Source organism: Camelina sativa, chromosome 8, assembly GCF_000633955.1.
Source record: "Camelina sativa cultivar DH55 chromosome 8, Cs, whole genome shotgun sequence".
Taxonomy (NCBI): domain Eukaryota; kingdom Viridiplantae; phylum Streptophyta; class Magnoliopsida; order Brassicales; family Brassicaceae; genus Camelina; species Camelina sativa.
Genome location: NC_025692.1, coordinates 253,706 through 270,080, shown reverse-complemented (window position 1 = coordinate 270,080; position 16,375 = coordinate 253,706). Strand labels below are relative to the sequence as shown.

General features: G+C 37.7%; 1 protein-coding gene across 2 annotated transcripts; it reads right to left on the bottom strand.

The window, feature by feature from the left end:
* On the bottom strand, positions 2,729 to 7,312 carry LOC104705305. 2 transcript variants are annotated; one of them, XM_010421282.2, is made up of 7 exons: positions 6,670 to 7,312; positions 6,011 to 6,191; positions 5,853 to 5,923; positions 4,402 to 5,752; positions 4,188 to 4,321; positions 3,902 to 4,088; positions 2,729 to 3,816 (listed from the first exon to the last, which is right to left on the bottom strand). In XM_010421282.2, exons 2-7 carry the CDS (start codon positions 6,144 to 6,146, stop codon positions 3,200 to 3,202), a joined length of 2,496 nt encoding a protein of 831 aa, XP_010419584.1. In that variant the 5' UTR covers positions 6,147 to 6,191; positions 6,670 to 7,312; the 3' UTR covers positions 2,729 to 3,199. The 2 variants fall into 2 exon arrangements, with proteins under 2 accessions (XP_010419584.1, XP_010419585.1); XM_010421283.2 differs by having other exon boundaries at positions 4,188 to 4,312.

The window sequence follows — 16,375 nt, the reverse complement described above, 5'->3', positions numbered from 1 at the left end:
TCCTCTAATAAAGTTGAATGAACACAAGAAGGACAACCCTCGAAAGAGTACAATCCTAACGGTTGATCAAATGCATAGTTAGTCAAACCATCTGCCAAACGATTCGCCTCTCTATACACATGAGATATCCGGATTATCCAGTCCTTCGAAAGAAAGTCATAGCACAAACGTACTAGGAACGACATGGGATGAGCAGCACTGATCCCAGTCTTGAAAAAACCCACCACAATCTCCTAATCCACCTCTAACTCCACCCGAGGAACCCTTCTCTCCCAAGCAAATACTAACCCATAGTATATTCCCCAGAGCTTCGCCAACAGCGCTGAACAAAACCTTATATTCAAAGCAAAATCATATAACCATCTCCCTTCACTATCTCTTAAGACTCCCCCAGCTGCATCCCACCCTGGATTCCCACGAGATGCTCCGTCCGTGTTTAACTTAACCCAATCAGCATGAGGCGGAGCCTAAGCAATATGTCTCACCATCCTCACCTTCTCGTGAGTTCCCTTACCTGCCGCCAATGTGCCTGAAAAACTTCCTTCGCTTTATCATTAACAAACCACACTCTATCACGGCATTACCCACTCTCGCCAAACATATTTCCACACCTCTACCTCCATCCCCACCATACAGCCATTCCAAAGACTATAGCCCAAGGCACATCAAACCGCAACACCATATCTCCCAAGTTCCCAAATATTCATCCTAACAACGGCTGGCTAAAGAGCAACCCTCTCTTACTTGGCAATAAGATCCGGCTCCAAAGTCCTGACATAGCAGGACAATCTCTCAATACATGAATAATTGTTTCCTCCCCACCTTTACAAACTTGACAAATCCCTGAATCACTCAAGTGACGTCTGTGACGTTCAGCATTTGTCATAATCACTTGGCTAGTTGCCAACCAGAGGAAGACTCGGATCCTTTCAGGGAGAATGGATCTCCAAATTCTTCCGAAAAAACTCCCCATGCTCGCTCTTGGTTCCTTCTGTTTTGATAAGAAGGAGTAAGCAGAGCATAGCGTAAAAAGACCATCTGGGGTTGCTCCCCATGCCACCTTATCCTTAGCATTAGTAGATAAGTCAACCACCACTGCTCCCAACTGTAACCTGTCTAAAGGGGAAACAAACTGTGTAATACGAGACATGTCCCATCCCAAACCATCTACCCAAAAGTCACACACTCTTAGCTCAATCAGCTCTGCTGGTATATCCCTCACTCTCCCATTAACAATCGGTTCCTCACCCAACCAATGGTCTGTCCAAAACTTCACAGAATGTCCATCTCCCAGCACCCACCTTAAACCTGGGAACACCACATCCCTTAAACCTGACCCCACACTCCTCCAAGTAGACGACCAAGTACCCCTGGCTCTAGTCCAAGTTATGTCCGGATAATCACCAACCTTATACTTACACCGAAGCACTCGAGCCCACAGACTCACTTTATCATGCATTATTCGCCAGCCAATCTTAGCAATTAGAGCTTTATTCATCATTTCAGAGGATTTAACCCCCCATCCACCTTCGTGCTTTGGTAAACATACCTTCTTCCAGGCCACGAGATGTTATTTTCTCTTTTCCACGGTGCTCCCCCAAATAAAAGCCCTTGATAAAGCATCCAACCTTGACAGAGTGGATTTAGGCAATAAGATAGTGCTCATCGAGTTGACTGGGACTGAAGACAGCACCGACTTCGTCAAAGTAATACGTCCTGCTAAACTCAATATGTGGCCTTTCCAACCTGAAAGTTTTGACGACACCCTCTCAACAACAGTCCCAAACGTGTCTTTATTTATTCGCTTTTGCTGGATAGGCATCCTGAGATAATTACCAAGATCCCATGCTCGTTTAATACCGCTTTCCTCACTAATCAAAATTTTGGATTTCTCCAAACTCACTTTTTGGCCTAAAGTGACACAAAAAGTTTCCAACACTACCCGAATTATTTTTATTTGAGCCACTGAAGCTTCTGTTAAGAGGATAAGATCATCCTAAAACAAAGATGTGAAAGCTTTGCCCCCTCCCCCTCGAGAGACTAATCAGTTTCCATTTTTTCAGCTCAATAGACCGATTAATTTGATGGCAAAGCCGTTTAAGACATAACACAAAGAGGTATGACAATAAAGGATCTCCTGTCTCAGTCCACTAAATGGTTGAAATGAAACAATTTGTGTAATGTTTGTGTTGATTATTGGAGATTCAGTGGTAAAACACCGGTTGGAATCTATCCGGTCCCGGTACTTTATACTTTCAATGTTTGATTGTTGCATTATATGATCCAGTTATGTTATTATATAGTTTTGTATATTTTCTTATTACCAACAAAATGAAATTAGTTTCATAACTATTGAAATAATATATTAATATTAAAGATTTATAATTCTTAGTAAGCTATACATTTTATTACTTATTAGGTTGTGTATATATATAATTCCTTCAGTTTTGTTAATTGTTTTAGAATCCATCTTTATCAGGTGTACTATCTATTGTGTCCACATAACCATATCCTATCAAAAAAAAATGTTATTCACTAAGTAGGGCATAAAGTGCAACAACTACAAACATTATCCAAAACTTTATATATATATATATATGAATATGATCCAATAGTTTCATTTCTCCATTGAGTCAAACTCTCTACAGATTTGTGACTGTTTCTTTCCTCTTACGTACTAAAAACTCCATTGATATTTATCGTCTTCTGTTATCAACACCCACCAATCTTAGATTAAAATTATCACTAGGTCTCCTAATCCACATAATACATTATATGTCAGATTCTGAAAATATTACACACAAATAATAATCAATGAAACCGACTTAAAACAAACACTATCACATCTTTCTCGATGTTCTTCACACACAAACACAAACACTCTCTAAAATAAATAAAAATCTTTTCCTATAAAAATATCCTAAAAGAAGACTGTCTTTGAAAGTGATTCTCTATGATGACCCCACCACTAACAGTTTCTGGTCTGGTCTTGAAAGGATCTTATTTCCTCCCTCTCCCTTTCAGCAGTTTCTGATCAGACAGGAGCTCTGTGAGGTTATTGTCTGAGTAATACAAAGTATCTACATGGTTCTGTGCTAGAAAATTAGCAATGGTGACTGTGAGAGGCTATGTTCAGAGCTTGCAGCTGTCTCAACAGTGGCTTCGTCTTTAAGAAGAGAGTTTTAAGTTTTCACGACCTTTATAGAATAAGGATGCTCTCATTGATCTCCAACTCAGGTGGAACCAGAGAGTGCTCAGTGTTGTTGAGTGAGTTGAGAGTGAGCTCTTCGAGTAACTCCTCGAGAATCAGTTCACTAGTTTCAAAGCCAATGCAGTCAATGTCACATCTGACGTCTAACCAGTTTCCAGCTCTAGCCATATCTTTTCTAACTATCTGATCCAAGGCGTGAGGGAGTGGCAATGGCATGAGATGCCAGTAAACCGCTTCTTGCACTTCGTGAATGATGCTTTTGACGGTAGAGAAGACTCGGGTTCTAGGTGAAACAAACGAAGCCCATGGTGGACAACAGCATAACTCCATGAGAGCTTCATTGATGCAGTCAAAGAGGAGCTCATGGTCAGGACAAAGCTGATTTGGACAGAACGGTATATTGCTGATAAGTGCCGGTTCAAGAAGCTGGTCAGAGAATTGAGCCTTCAGATAGAGCTGTTTGAAGTCTGATTCTACTGCGTCCAAGACAGCTTTTACATACTCAAACACCAATTCTTTGTCACTTGTGACAGAATTCGCTCGGTTTATATTTGTAGGATCTTTTTCATCGAAGTGGATACACCAAGGTTTAACCTCTGCTTCACCTGAGTTATAGATGAGTCAATAATAAAGAACTAAGTACCACAACCCAAGTCTAGTAGTAGATGCTGGGATCATTTTTTCACATACCCGACTGAGATCTCATTTTGGCTGGGCTTATATCATCTTCAACGAAGAGTGGCTCAAGAACTGATATTGGGCTTGACCACTCCGGAGAATCAGTATTAGCTGATTTGCATTCCTCATTTTTAGCTAAACAGTGAGCCGGTGAGGCCACAGAGGAAGGCAGTGGTAGTTGGCTCTCTTCATGAGAGGTCTGTAGAAAAAATGAAGCAGTAAAACCTATTTAAGTCTTCCACCATTTCAAAGTCCATACAAAAAGATATTATTATAGCGCTGAATCAAAATGACTTGCCTGTTTTGAGATTATGCCATCTCTCTGTTCATCATGAGCTTCAACGTTGGATACCTCACCAACCAGAGTAGAGCAGCTTGTTTCCTCTGGGACTTCATCTATCTCATTGAGAATCATTACCTTATCTGCAGAACCTAGATTATAGGCCAGTTTTATTATTAGTTATTGTTTTCTAAAAACAGAGAGCCTTACTATGAGATCGAAATATTATTACCTGAAGAAGAGATTTTATCTTCGTTAGCAGTTTCATACTCCATGTCAACACGTTTACTAGTATCTTCACTTGTGGTTTGTTGGATAGAATCTTCAGGTTCTTTGCTTAGATTGCAGGCCTGAATATCATCAGCATTATCCTCTGGTTGGCTTGCATGAGTTTCTTTCTTGATGTTCACAATATTTATGAAATCTGCTGAAGCAGACTTCTTATGAGTAGCTGAGCTCTTCTCCCATCTTCTTCCGGGGCTGTTTAGAGGAGACAAGTACTCAGGAAAGGAGAGTATTCTCCCTAGGCTTCTTTGAACCTGTCTGCTCGTTGACTTCGAATCAAGATCTCCATCGTTTAACATCTCAGACAGATGTTTCTTGGCCTCTGTGTAAATGTTAGATACCCTTTTCTTTTTATCATCTTCATTATGAGATTTCTTCTGAGACGTTGAAGGCTTTGCCATCCTCTCTAGAAAGAAATGATCTTTAGTTTTCGGAAACCCTTCCCTAAATCCCACGGCCGGCTGCTCCTTTTTGATTGCATGTTTCAGCTTCCTCTTGATCTCAGAAAGAAAGAAATGTGAACTGTTTCTCTCGTTCTGCAATTTGTTTCTCATCAGATGAGAATCAGGTGATGAACCACGGCTATTTCCTGTGTCTGGACTTGAAAAGCTTGCTGATCTTGGCTTCAGAATGAAAATCCGGTCTGAAGCTTCACATTCTTCTTGTGGTGTATCCTTCTTCCTGAAAAAGCTAGACCATTTCTTTTCAGCAAGAGAAGATTGTTCTGACTGCAACATGCCCAAGCTCTCTGATCCTTTCTCCCTTGGCACAAGTATCTCAGGATCTTGCAAGAGTTTGAGAAACAATTCCTCATCCGATCCCAGAATCTGAAACACTTCCATCAAATCCTTGGATGTAAGGATTTCACTATTTCCTCTGGGACGGTTTCCATGTAAAAGCTTCTGACTGATTAAAAACTTGACCAACTCCCTCAGTTTTTCTTTATAGTCTTCGTCTTTCTTTGCAAGGCTTGTACTTCTGCGATGAATCTCGGAATAGAACTCTTCGATCATATTATCAATGTCAACACTACTTGCAGACCTATGGTTTCTGCGTTGAACTTGAGGCTCTTCACTGTCAATTAGATGGCTAAAATTATCGCAGCTTTGCTTGCGGGTCTTGTTTTTTCTCCTCTGGTTTTTCCTTCTTCTTCCTTCGAGTTCAGAGTCTGACAACTGTCCTGCTTCAGCATTCTCCATCTGCTTCTTGATTTCCTTGTCAATGGATAACTCTTCTGCTATGAGTTTCTTCACACTTGGCTTTATAATGGTTATCGTGATATTGCGTTCTTCACCAGCCTTTTAACAGTTCAAGGAACAACTAAATTAATCCACAGGAGGACTCATAAGCCGGAAAAAGATGGTTAAGGATGTTTCCATGGTAAGTTTAAAGGCTTACATGGGTGTCTTGAGTATCCTTTTGGCGGCTTTTGGATCTGTCAAGCTCATTGTTCCTAGGACTTCCAGCAGCTGGAACAATCAGCATAACAATTAACAAAAAGAAGTCTTTCCCGAGTAATCCCAAACCAAAGATACCAGAGAGATGAGGGTTGTTACCATGTTTTTGGTCGAGAAGCAGCTTGTGAGCCAGTGGTCCATGGCGGAAGTTAAACATATTCATAAATCCCCACATGCACCCTAACTGATCCCTCTCCTGTCGAGCAGCTGCACGACGTTGTGTTTTCTTCGCCATGACTTCCTAATCTTCTCTTAACCAGATGTGTCTTCTTAAGAAATGCTGAAGAAGAACAAAGAAAACTATTTAGGACCCGAGCAAAAACTATGAGAGACAACTGTACGATATTGAGTTTCAGATACAGAATCCGGTAAATTCTACCTATGGATAAGTAATACTTAAACAAGCTCAGATCCTTGAGAAACAAACAACAAGAAACCAGGTTTAGAAAAATTTCCACAATTAGACTTACTTAGAAAGAGAAGAAGAAAATTAACCTTTCTAAACACTGCAATGGACTTCTTAAGAAAGAAATTAGGATGAGAACTAAGAAGTAAAGAATCCTCTACCAGTTCCCCAATCCAAAGCAAACTCCATTTACAATCTACTAATTTGCTTACTACTTGTTCAACTAATTAGGCAAAAAATTAAGGAGAGTAAGAAGAAGAGAAAGCTTCTTGATATAGAGAAAAGACTTACGGAGCAAATCAGATACCTTTCCCTATTGAAAAAGACAGCAGAGGAAAGTACAAGAAAGTACCTTAGATTCTTCTCAACTCCTTAAAAATTCCAAACTTCATTGAAGGGCAACAGCGATCGTAGCTGGATTTTTCATCTGGTCTGCTTACGTTTGAGCAAAGCCATCTCTATTATAAATATAAATAAAAAAAGTGTTGCAAGTTGCAGCACAAGTACTTGTCGTCAAACTACAAGTTTCCAAAACTGCTTCTTTTGATGGCAAGATTTTTTAAGTTTTCTCCTGAACCAGCAGCCTTTGATCGCCGGACAAAACGGGTCAGAAGAAGAAAAAAAAAATTGGGGATTTCTTCGAAGCCAAGGCGAGAGAGAAGAAGATTAAGCAAATGATAGCTTCAGAGAAATCAATTTGTCAAGCTTTTTATTTATTATAAGCTTGAAACAGAGGACAAAGCTTAGCGTATCTTTGATGATCCAATCTCCAACCACATTGTTCATCTGACAACTTTTCCAGGTTTTGTCAAAAAAAAGAACCAAGCTTTCGTAATCATACCATCAGATCAACAAAAGGGTAAGAAAAAAGGAAAAAGCTTTTGATGATCACACGATCCAAAAAAACTACAGCTTTCAATTTCCCCGGTTGATGAACAACCAACAACCCAACAGAAGAAAATAGAGAAAAAGAGGAATCACAGAATTGTTCAACTGTTNAAAAAAAAAAAAAAAAAAAAAAAAAAAAAAAAAAAAAAAAAAAAAAAAAAAGAGAAAAGAAGAGATATTTTTTCTATTCTCTGTTTTTGTTGTTGTTGGTGGGCATCTTTTGACAAACAAGGAGAGGATCAAAGAAGGGGAAAGACAAATATTAAAAAATTAAATTAAAGTGTCTTCTTATCTATCAATGACCGACAAAACCATTAGTTTTCCTGGAGGATTCTCAATTGGGCAAAGGCAAAGAAAAAGTGAGAGAGAGAGAGAGAGAGAGAGAGAAGTAAAAAAGGTGGAAGCTTTATGCCAATTTGACAACCACCACAACGTCGTGGCTTTGGCTCCAAATGAGAGAAAGAAAGAAGAGCACAGTTGGAAAAAAAATACACTTTCAAATTGGGCCCATCATCTTCTATTCCTCTCTAAAAGAAGCAGAGGAGAGAGAGAGAGAAAGAGAGAAGCTTTACATAGAAGAAAAGTATTTTGCAGAGATTTTTTCAACAGCCTTCATCATTAGCCTCACCACCGTTAAATAATAATTGATCTCTCTCTCTCTTTCTTCTCAAAGCTCTGAATTTGAGACATGGCAGTGACGAGGATTCTTGTCTCTGACCGAGATGATGATCAGCACTGCTGAAGCCAATACCAAAGCCGTGTGCAGGGGTTGAGTGGATGAAAGTGAAAAGATTTGGGGTCATTTTGTAACTATCAAGAGAATAGAAGGTTGAAATAGATAACTTATACTATTAAAACAAAAAAGGTGAAAAGAAGGAAGTGGGCGCGGGCAAAGGAGGCGACCGTAAATGGACAACACGTAACATTCGAGAGAGATTACACCAACCACATTTTTTTTTTTTTTTTTTTAACACATACCTTCTTCATTCATTAGATGGTGAGAAAAATACATAAGGTGCCTCCTATAATGAGTAACACCTACATACATATAGCTGGTTACAAGATTAATGAAAAACACCAAACCAAGTAACCAAGAGATTGTTATCCGGGAGAACATTCCTTTGTTTGAGCGTGAGAGTTCCAAGATGCAATCTGAGGATGGTTTTTATCTCTGCAACAAGACTCGAGGCTGGTCTAGAACAAGAGGAGTGAAGTCTTGAATTTCACTCCTTCCAGATTATGTAAACTGAGGCTTGATAGGCTAATCTGAGAATCCAGACAGTGTTTTTGTCTCTACAAGGATTCTTCAATCACCTAACACCATCCTCAAAGACAAGTGGAGGTGACACTCTGGCTCTGTTAGTAAAGGCAGACCATATCTCCTTCGTATTAGAGCATTCAAAAAAGAGGTGTTGACGAGATTCATCTTGACTATTACAGAGGAGACAGGTTGATGGAACATGTAATCCCCAAGAAACCAAATGATCCCTATTGAGAAGTTTGTGCCGAGAGTTGAGCCAAGCAATGAAAGCATGTTTTGGAATCCTGCCCTTGCACCAAACTACCTCAAACCAGTCCACTTTGATGCAGGGCCGTCTCTACCCCATGGCAGAGTAGGCAAATGCCATGGGTCCATCCCAAATATTAAAAATTTTCTTTAAGCAAAAGGGTCCAATTTTTTCAAAAAAAAAAATTATTAAAGGTTTTTAGGTTTTTTAAAATTTTGACAGAGGTCCCATATTTGTTTAAGACGGGGCTGCTTTGATGTCGAGAGGATGTAGGTGAAGCCACGTTGCAGAAGTCAAGAAACTGTTTGATGGAGCGGCATCCCCAATTTTCCAGAGATATGAATCTTCCTGAGCATCATCCCGGAGGTTAACAACTGAAATAGGCGGGAGACATGCTTTGAGTAACTGCACAATGGGGTTGCGAGAACGAGTTTGTGCAATCCACCATTGATTCCCCCTGACAGCATCCAAAACCACGGAGCTTACTGGCAAACCCGAGACTCTAGGTCCAGTACCACCAGTGGCGGATCCAGAAAATTATTTTATCCGGGACAATAATATTAAATTATTATTTATATTTTTTTAAATAAAATTATATCAGTTAAAAATATTTGATTAGTTTCAAGTTAATATAAATAACAAAATTTTGTTTTATTAATAGAATATGGGCTTGTTAACATAGGAAATATAAACAAAATTAAGTTTTTGTATTGTATTTGTAGGATATTTTAATATTATACACAAAAGTATATCTAAGAAGAAAATAGGATAATGGGGGCAATAAAAAATATTTTAGCAGAGGCATACTTAAAAACTCATGTAAAATAACATTAATCTGAAAAAATTAACTATGGCAAGTGCCCCGGTTTACCGTAACGTACGTCCGCCCTTGAGTACCACCCGTAATGTCAATCAGGGGCCCAAGCGATGTCCAATTATCTGTCCAGAACTTACAAGTAGAGCCAGAACTCACTTCACACACAATATATGGGCGAGCAAGAGGGTGGAGCTTACAAATGCCTCGCCATATCCAGCTGCCTGAATAAGAGGCGTTTAGATCCCAGAAGCATTGATTTCCAATAAGGTTTGCTCGAACCCAAGAAACCCACAAGGAACCTCCGGACGCAAATAGGAGCCAAATCAGTTTCAGAGCAAGGACCTTATTCCATTGAACAAGGCGTTTTAGGCCCAAACCTCCATTCTCTTTAGGAGTACAGACAGACTCTCAGCTAACTCTTGCTCCCCTGGTAGAGTTTGTAGCACCTTTCCATAGAAAAGCACTACACATGCTCTCGGTCTCCTCCAAACAGTTGTTAGGCAAGATGAAGATGGACGCCCAAAAGGTAATAGTCGAGTAAATGACTGCATGTATCAACTGAAGTCTGCCGGCAAAAGAGAGATGTCGGACAGTCCAAGAGCTAAACCTTGCGTGAACCTTACCACATTACCACAATGCGATTAAAAACTTTTCATTTGACCAAGTCATTAATCTCTTAACGACGACCTTGTATGTCTTGTCATAATGTCATTCTCCTCTTATATAGTTTGTGTTTTTTTAAACAATATTCTGAAAATCACCAAAACATTAAATTTAGCTTTTATTTATATAGAGAAAATCCAAGCCAAAAATGTTTTTTGTTGTGTGACTTGTGCATCTGTTGATCACCACCACGAACACGGTCGCAATTGCTCGTAACGTCACACGCCACTCTATGAATCGTCTCTACCTAACTCATCTCAAATTTGGATCGCACAAAAACAATATGAGCTATATTTAAGTATTAACATGTACAACAAATAGAACTTTTGAGACTATTTCTTTGAATCCAATCAAACAGAGAATAAATGAAAATTAGGACTCGTATATAAAGTTTCAGTTAAGCAAAATTGTATGTGGGGTTTGTTATTAAAGCCGAGCACTTTATCTTTATGTATGGACCAACGGAAATAAATTAGCTCACATTGTCTGATTCATCGATGGCAACGCAATAGTCTAAAACCATCCCCTATATAATAAAACAGAATACAGCTTTTTTTAGACTATATTATTTTTATAAATCGGTTATAAAATATGTTACAAAATAGGTTACAGATTAATTGATCAATTTGTGGACTAGATGAATACACTTAAAAACTAGATTAGGACCCGCGGTACACCGCAAGGCAAAATTATTTATAATTAAAATATTAAAATTATAAATTGTATTTGTTGAGAAAATATGTTATAATTATATAATAATTGTTATTAAACCATATAATACCGCAATATAATTTATTTTTATATAATATTTATTTAAATTTAATTAGATATGTCTATTCTCTGATATTGATAATGTTAATAAAATAATGAAATGATGTTTTACCCGTGTAACACCGAATTACTGATATTTTTTAATTTATATAAATATCGATAAAACCCGTCCCGCTATATAACCCCGTCCCGAGATATTTTAACTCACACTATATCATCTTAACTTTTAATATTTATTGTGTATCTACGGTATAATATTTATCATATTTAACTTTTTAAAAGTTTTAAATATTTTTCATATTTAACCTTTTAAAAATCTTTAAAATAAAGAACTGGAATAAACCAAATAAAAGTTTTTAAAGTTTGAATGCCTGATAAATCAAGGGTCTACTCATTTGTATTTAGAATCATTTCGGCAATTGAGAATATCATTAATGTCGTAGTTATTGCAATGTAATTTTCCGGAAATTTTGTCTACAAATTCATTTTCCGAAAATTTTATCTAGATTATTAGCAAAAGAGTATATTTTCGCGGATCCTATGAAGTTTTGGACATCGTTTTGTCTACAACCTAAATAAATGGAGGCCCTTAAATTATGAATTATCAAGAAGCCCATAAAATACTAAGAGGTCCATATAAAATTGCTAGAGGTCGACAGAATTAATTGCATTAGTAGCATTAACTGCAAAAACTTTACTTATTAGTATTTTTGAGCAAAAACTGCGGCAAAAATACTAGTATAAATATCCCAAAGAATCCTCTTAAAAAAATATTCCAATGATTTATACAATTTCCAAAACAAATCTTGATTATTCCATATATTGTTACACCATACATACTGTTAGGCATAAAAACATATTGTTAGGCGTAAAAAAGGAATAAAATCTTAGAAATTAATCACACTTAATCGTGATTTACAAGATTTTATTGTACAGTTGAAAATAAAATCTTAACTAACACCCTTTCAAGCTGTTAATATAAATTATTCAGATCTCTATTCACCGAAATACATCTCTCATATTTATACAAGAAAAAGAAAATAAAATGACAACCGTTTCTCAGTTTACAATGCTAACCATCATATAAATTATATTTTATTTCAAAATTATAATATAAATAAAAAGAATTTCAACCCGTGCTCTAGCATAAATCTTAATCTAGTATATAAGTAAATAAACTACAGATTTAATCGAATAGATCTTGACCATGCCCTCAGTTAGTTCCATTGAGTTCTCTGCAAGCAACTTATTCCGTTAGGGACCATATATTTTGTGCATATATTACACACCAAAAAAAAACACAGACACACACAGTTACCACTTACCAATCAATCGCATGCGATAATGCGCACGCGCACCAAACGTATATATATTTATATATAATGGATTCAGAAATTGCTACAAATGGTGGCATTGTTTTATGCCGTTGGAACTTATCGACCGACAAATATAGATATGGACATAAATTAAACTTGCTCCCACTGAGGTTGGTTAGTGACACTGTGAGCTCTTTCCCCCCTAATACATGGACTTTTCAATCATCTACACAATATTAATATCACTAAATTGTACTATAATATTTTACAATTTGGGTTTTTAGATTTGATACAGTTTGATAGAATATATTGTGGTAACCAATAATTTAGGACCGGCGGTATATGGTATCTTCAAAACTAATTAAAAGCCAACGCATGTAAATAACTTTTGCAAGTGATAAATTTTTGAAATCCAAAAAACACAAAAGTTCTAACAAAATGAACAGCTAAATATCGCAGTTGTACTTGTATATACCTTTGAAATTATTTCTTCTTTGAAATCTAATCAACTTTAGGAATGGGTAGTTCAGCCTCATGACTACCATAACTAGTCGGGTCAATAGACTTTATCTTGATGTTTCACCTATACATCAAAAAAAAAAGAAGTAAACCATCCAAAACTTTAATAGATTTCTAAAAAGGATAATTAATCATGAAGCAACTTGATAGGACAATTTTGCTGACTGCTTTATAAATTTCAAGGACGAGAGAACACATGAAGTTTTCTTTCACTTGTAGTTTTTTGTATAATTGTTTTTTTTCTTAAAATAAGGTTTGGCCAAAAGTAAATCTAACCAACGTTAAATTTTGTTTAATTGCCCAAAAAGGGGCAATAGATGAGTTGTTTTACCAGACGGATAAGCAACATTATAGCAGCCTTAATCATAATGTTGGGCGTAATTAAAACAATAATATATATGGGTAAAGAATTTTCTAAACCAGTCACGTTACTTTCACTTGGATGATCCGAACAAATTTCCAGTTTTAATCTATATTTTTTAAGGGAAAACCTTACAAGGATTTATACAATATTAAAGAATTGAAGCATATCACATATTCTAGATTATTCGAAAAATCAATATCAAAGTATATCCTTCTTTACAGAAGTTTTAGTACCCTAACTAAATCGTGTCAGCTTTGATTTTCAGAAATTCCCATATGCACAGCATAGTTAGTAAGACATAAGAAAAAGTGGCAACCTGTAATGAATCAGGAATAAGAATCTAATCGAAAAAGTGAGAGATTAATTATAACGTTAGAGTAATGCATGTGAAGAAGACAAAAGAAAAAGAATGGCCTATCATGGTACGATGTCGTTTCAAAATTGGTCCCAGCCTCCCAGGCTATTTTTTGACCCTTGCTCTCTCCGACATGGGCCTCAAATCCGTGGTGCTGGGGTTTAAATTAGTAATCTTCTGATATATGGGAAAAGTGAACCAAGCACACTTTACCTGCACATGAGAAGAGTACGAGACCCTTCAAATTAATTTGACTTGCTTGCTTAACTACCGGTCTCTTCTATAAGGTGATCTCTCCTAATTTACTCTCTTCCATCACCCCACTTATATGTTTGGGTTAAATATGAACCTACAGCTCCAACTCAAGTGTTCATTATGTGGACAGTAAATCTAAGACAAGCATATAAACCCAAATCAACATGTGATAATGTTAGAAGGATATATATATATATATATGTGTGTGTGTGTGCTCTTGAGATCAGTACGAAATTATTTGCTTCTCTGTCGAAATGTTGTCGAAGGAGAAGAGTCAACAAGAAGCAAGCAAAGTCAACTGAAGTTAGGCTTTGTATCCATCCTTTTCTCTTAAGGATACCATTGGGCTGCTAGATTATTTAAGCCCAATGAATAAGTGTTCTGTGTTAGTTAATGTTTAGTTAAGACTTACTAATTGGAGTTGTTGATTCAGTTGTTTAACATTGCTTGTAAAACTAGTACTAGTATCTAGACAGGAAGGGGACTAGTAGTTGCTAAGTGTAGAGTCCACGTAATTGAGATCCTTGTAGCAAGTAATATAAGTAAAAAATGTAGTTTTAACTCGAGTAAATTCTCAGTCTCTTGAAGGGGTAAAAAAAAGACCACGTTTGGTGGACTACTCCCTATCCTCGTCTGAGTTTCAGACTTGTCCAACGGCATATGTGGTAGGCTTCAATGAAGCCAGCTCATCCGGGACAAAGTCGAACAGAGGGACAAGAAGGAGAAGACCCTATGTTAGCAAAAGGAAAACAAAGGCTCAAGAAACTCTAAGTGCTCCGGGTGAAGTTTCTCTAAAACCAGGGGCACAAGAAGGATATCTAGAGAAAAGGAAAGGTGATGTAAGCAGTAGGGATGGTCAAAAAGTCGCTAGGCGCAAATCAAAGGTGGTCCCAAATGAGGGACCGTCCAAGATCTAATGAGTATTCTGAGCTGGAACTGCCAAGGATTGGGGCGGCCTCAAGACCTGACAGTTCAACGTCTCATGGAAATGCGTAAGAAACATTTTCCTGAGATAATGTTCTTAATGGAGACAATGAACATAAGGGATACGCTTGTAGATATTCAGGTTTGGCTGGGGTACGACCATGTATATACAGTTGATCCAGTAGGAAGATGTGGAGGACTAGCGTTATTTTGGAAGAAGAGTGTGGAGATTGGCTTTTTGTTTGTAAATAAGAATGTCCTGGATTTGGAGGTAAATATGAGCGGTTCAAGGTTTTTTCTCTCTTGTATCTATGGGAATCCAAATAGTAGTCTCAGATTGGAGGTTTGGGAAAGATTGGCTAGAATTGGGATCCCCAGGAAAGAGAGTTGGTGTATGATAGGAGACTTTAATGAGATTCTACATAATGGAGAGAAGCTAGGTGGGCCTCGAAGGAGTGAGGCTTCGTTTGTGGATTTTGCAGACATGCTTAAAGCATGTGAAGTCTTAGAGATCTCTAGTACGGGTAATGGGTTTACTTGGGGAGGAAGAAGAGGGGATCTATGGATCCAATGCAAGCTTGACAGATGCTTCGGAAACAAAAATTGGCTCAAGATGTTCCCAGTGGCCAATCAAGCCTTTTTAGATAAGAAAGGTTCAGATCATAGACCTGTCTTGGTTCATTTGGTCTCTTCTCAGGATTCGTATAGAGGTGCTTTTCGGTTCGATAAGAGATTACTGCATAAGCCGAAGGTAAAGGAATCAATTGAACAGGCTTGGACTGCTTCCTCTTCTAGCTTTGGCCAGAAAGCTGCAGAACGGCTAAGAAGATGTAGAAGAGCACTAAGCAAATGGAAAAGAGAGAATATAACAAACTCGCAGGTCAAGATAAACAAGCTACAAGAGGAAATAGAGTCTGAACACGCCTCTACTACCCCATCCTTTACAAAAATGGCGAGTTTAAAAAGAGATATGGCTCGGGCTCATAAAGAGGAAGAGAGTCAATGGGCTCAGAAATCTAGGAAACAATGGCTGCATTCAGGGGACAAAAACACAAAATTCTTCCATAGTTCAGTTCAAGCTGATAGGACCAAGAATGCCCTGGTTAAGCTCATTGATGAAGATGGAATGACACAAAAATCAGAAGCTTTAAAGGGGGAGGTAGCGGCACGTTACTTTCAAAATCTTTTCTCTTCATCTTACCCTGAAGATAACGTTCTCCAGTTCTTCCATGACTTCACGCCTCGAGTTTCAGCAGAGATGAATGATTCCTTAATAACAGAAGTAACAAAGGAGGAGGTTAAATTAGCAGTTTTTGCGATAAACCCCTCAAGAGCTCCTGGTGCAGACGACATGACAGGGCTTTTTTTCCAACAATATTGGGATATAGTGGGAGATCAGATTACAAAAGAGGTAATCAGTTTTTTCAAGGATGGAATCTTTGATAAGGAATGGAACTATACTCAATTGTGTCTCATTCCCAAGAAGGTAAATGCTTCCTCCATGTCAGATATGCGACCTATTAGCCTGTGTTCAGTCATGTACAAAATCATATCGAAGATAATGGTTGCTAGACTTAAACCTTTACTCCCAGAAATAGTCTCTCCGAATCAATCAGTGTTTGTTCCTGAAAGGTTAATCTCCGACAATATCACCATAGCACACGAGATAGTTCACAGC

Excerpts from the sequence above, each read along its gene's own strand:
- LOC104705305 (XM_010421282.2), bottom strand. The coding sequence starts at position 6,146 with ATGGCGAAGAAAACACAACGTCGTGCAGCTGCTCGACAGGAGAGGGAT. Across the intron at positions 5,924-6,010 it reads GCTTCTCGACCAAAAACATG|CTGCTGGAAGTCCTAGGAAC; the intron begins GTAACAACCCTC and ends TGATTGTTCCAG. Across the intron at positions 5,753-5,852 it reads AGGATACTCAAGACACCCAT|GCTGGTGAAGAACGCAATAT; the intron begins GTAAGCCTTTAA and ends AACTGTTAAAAG.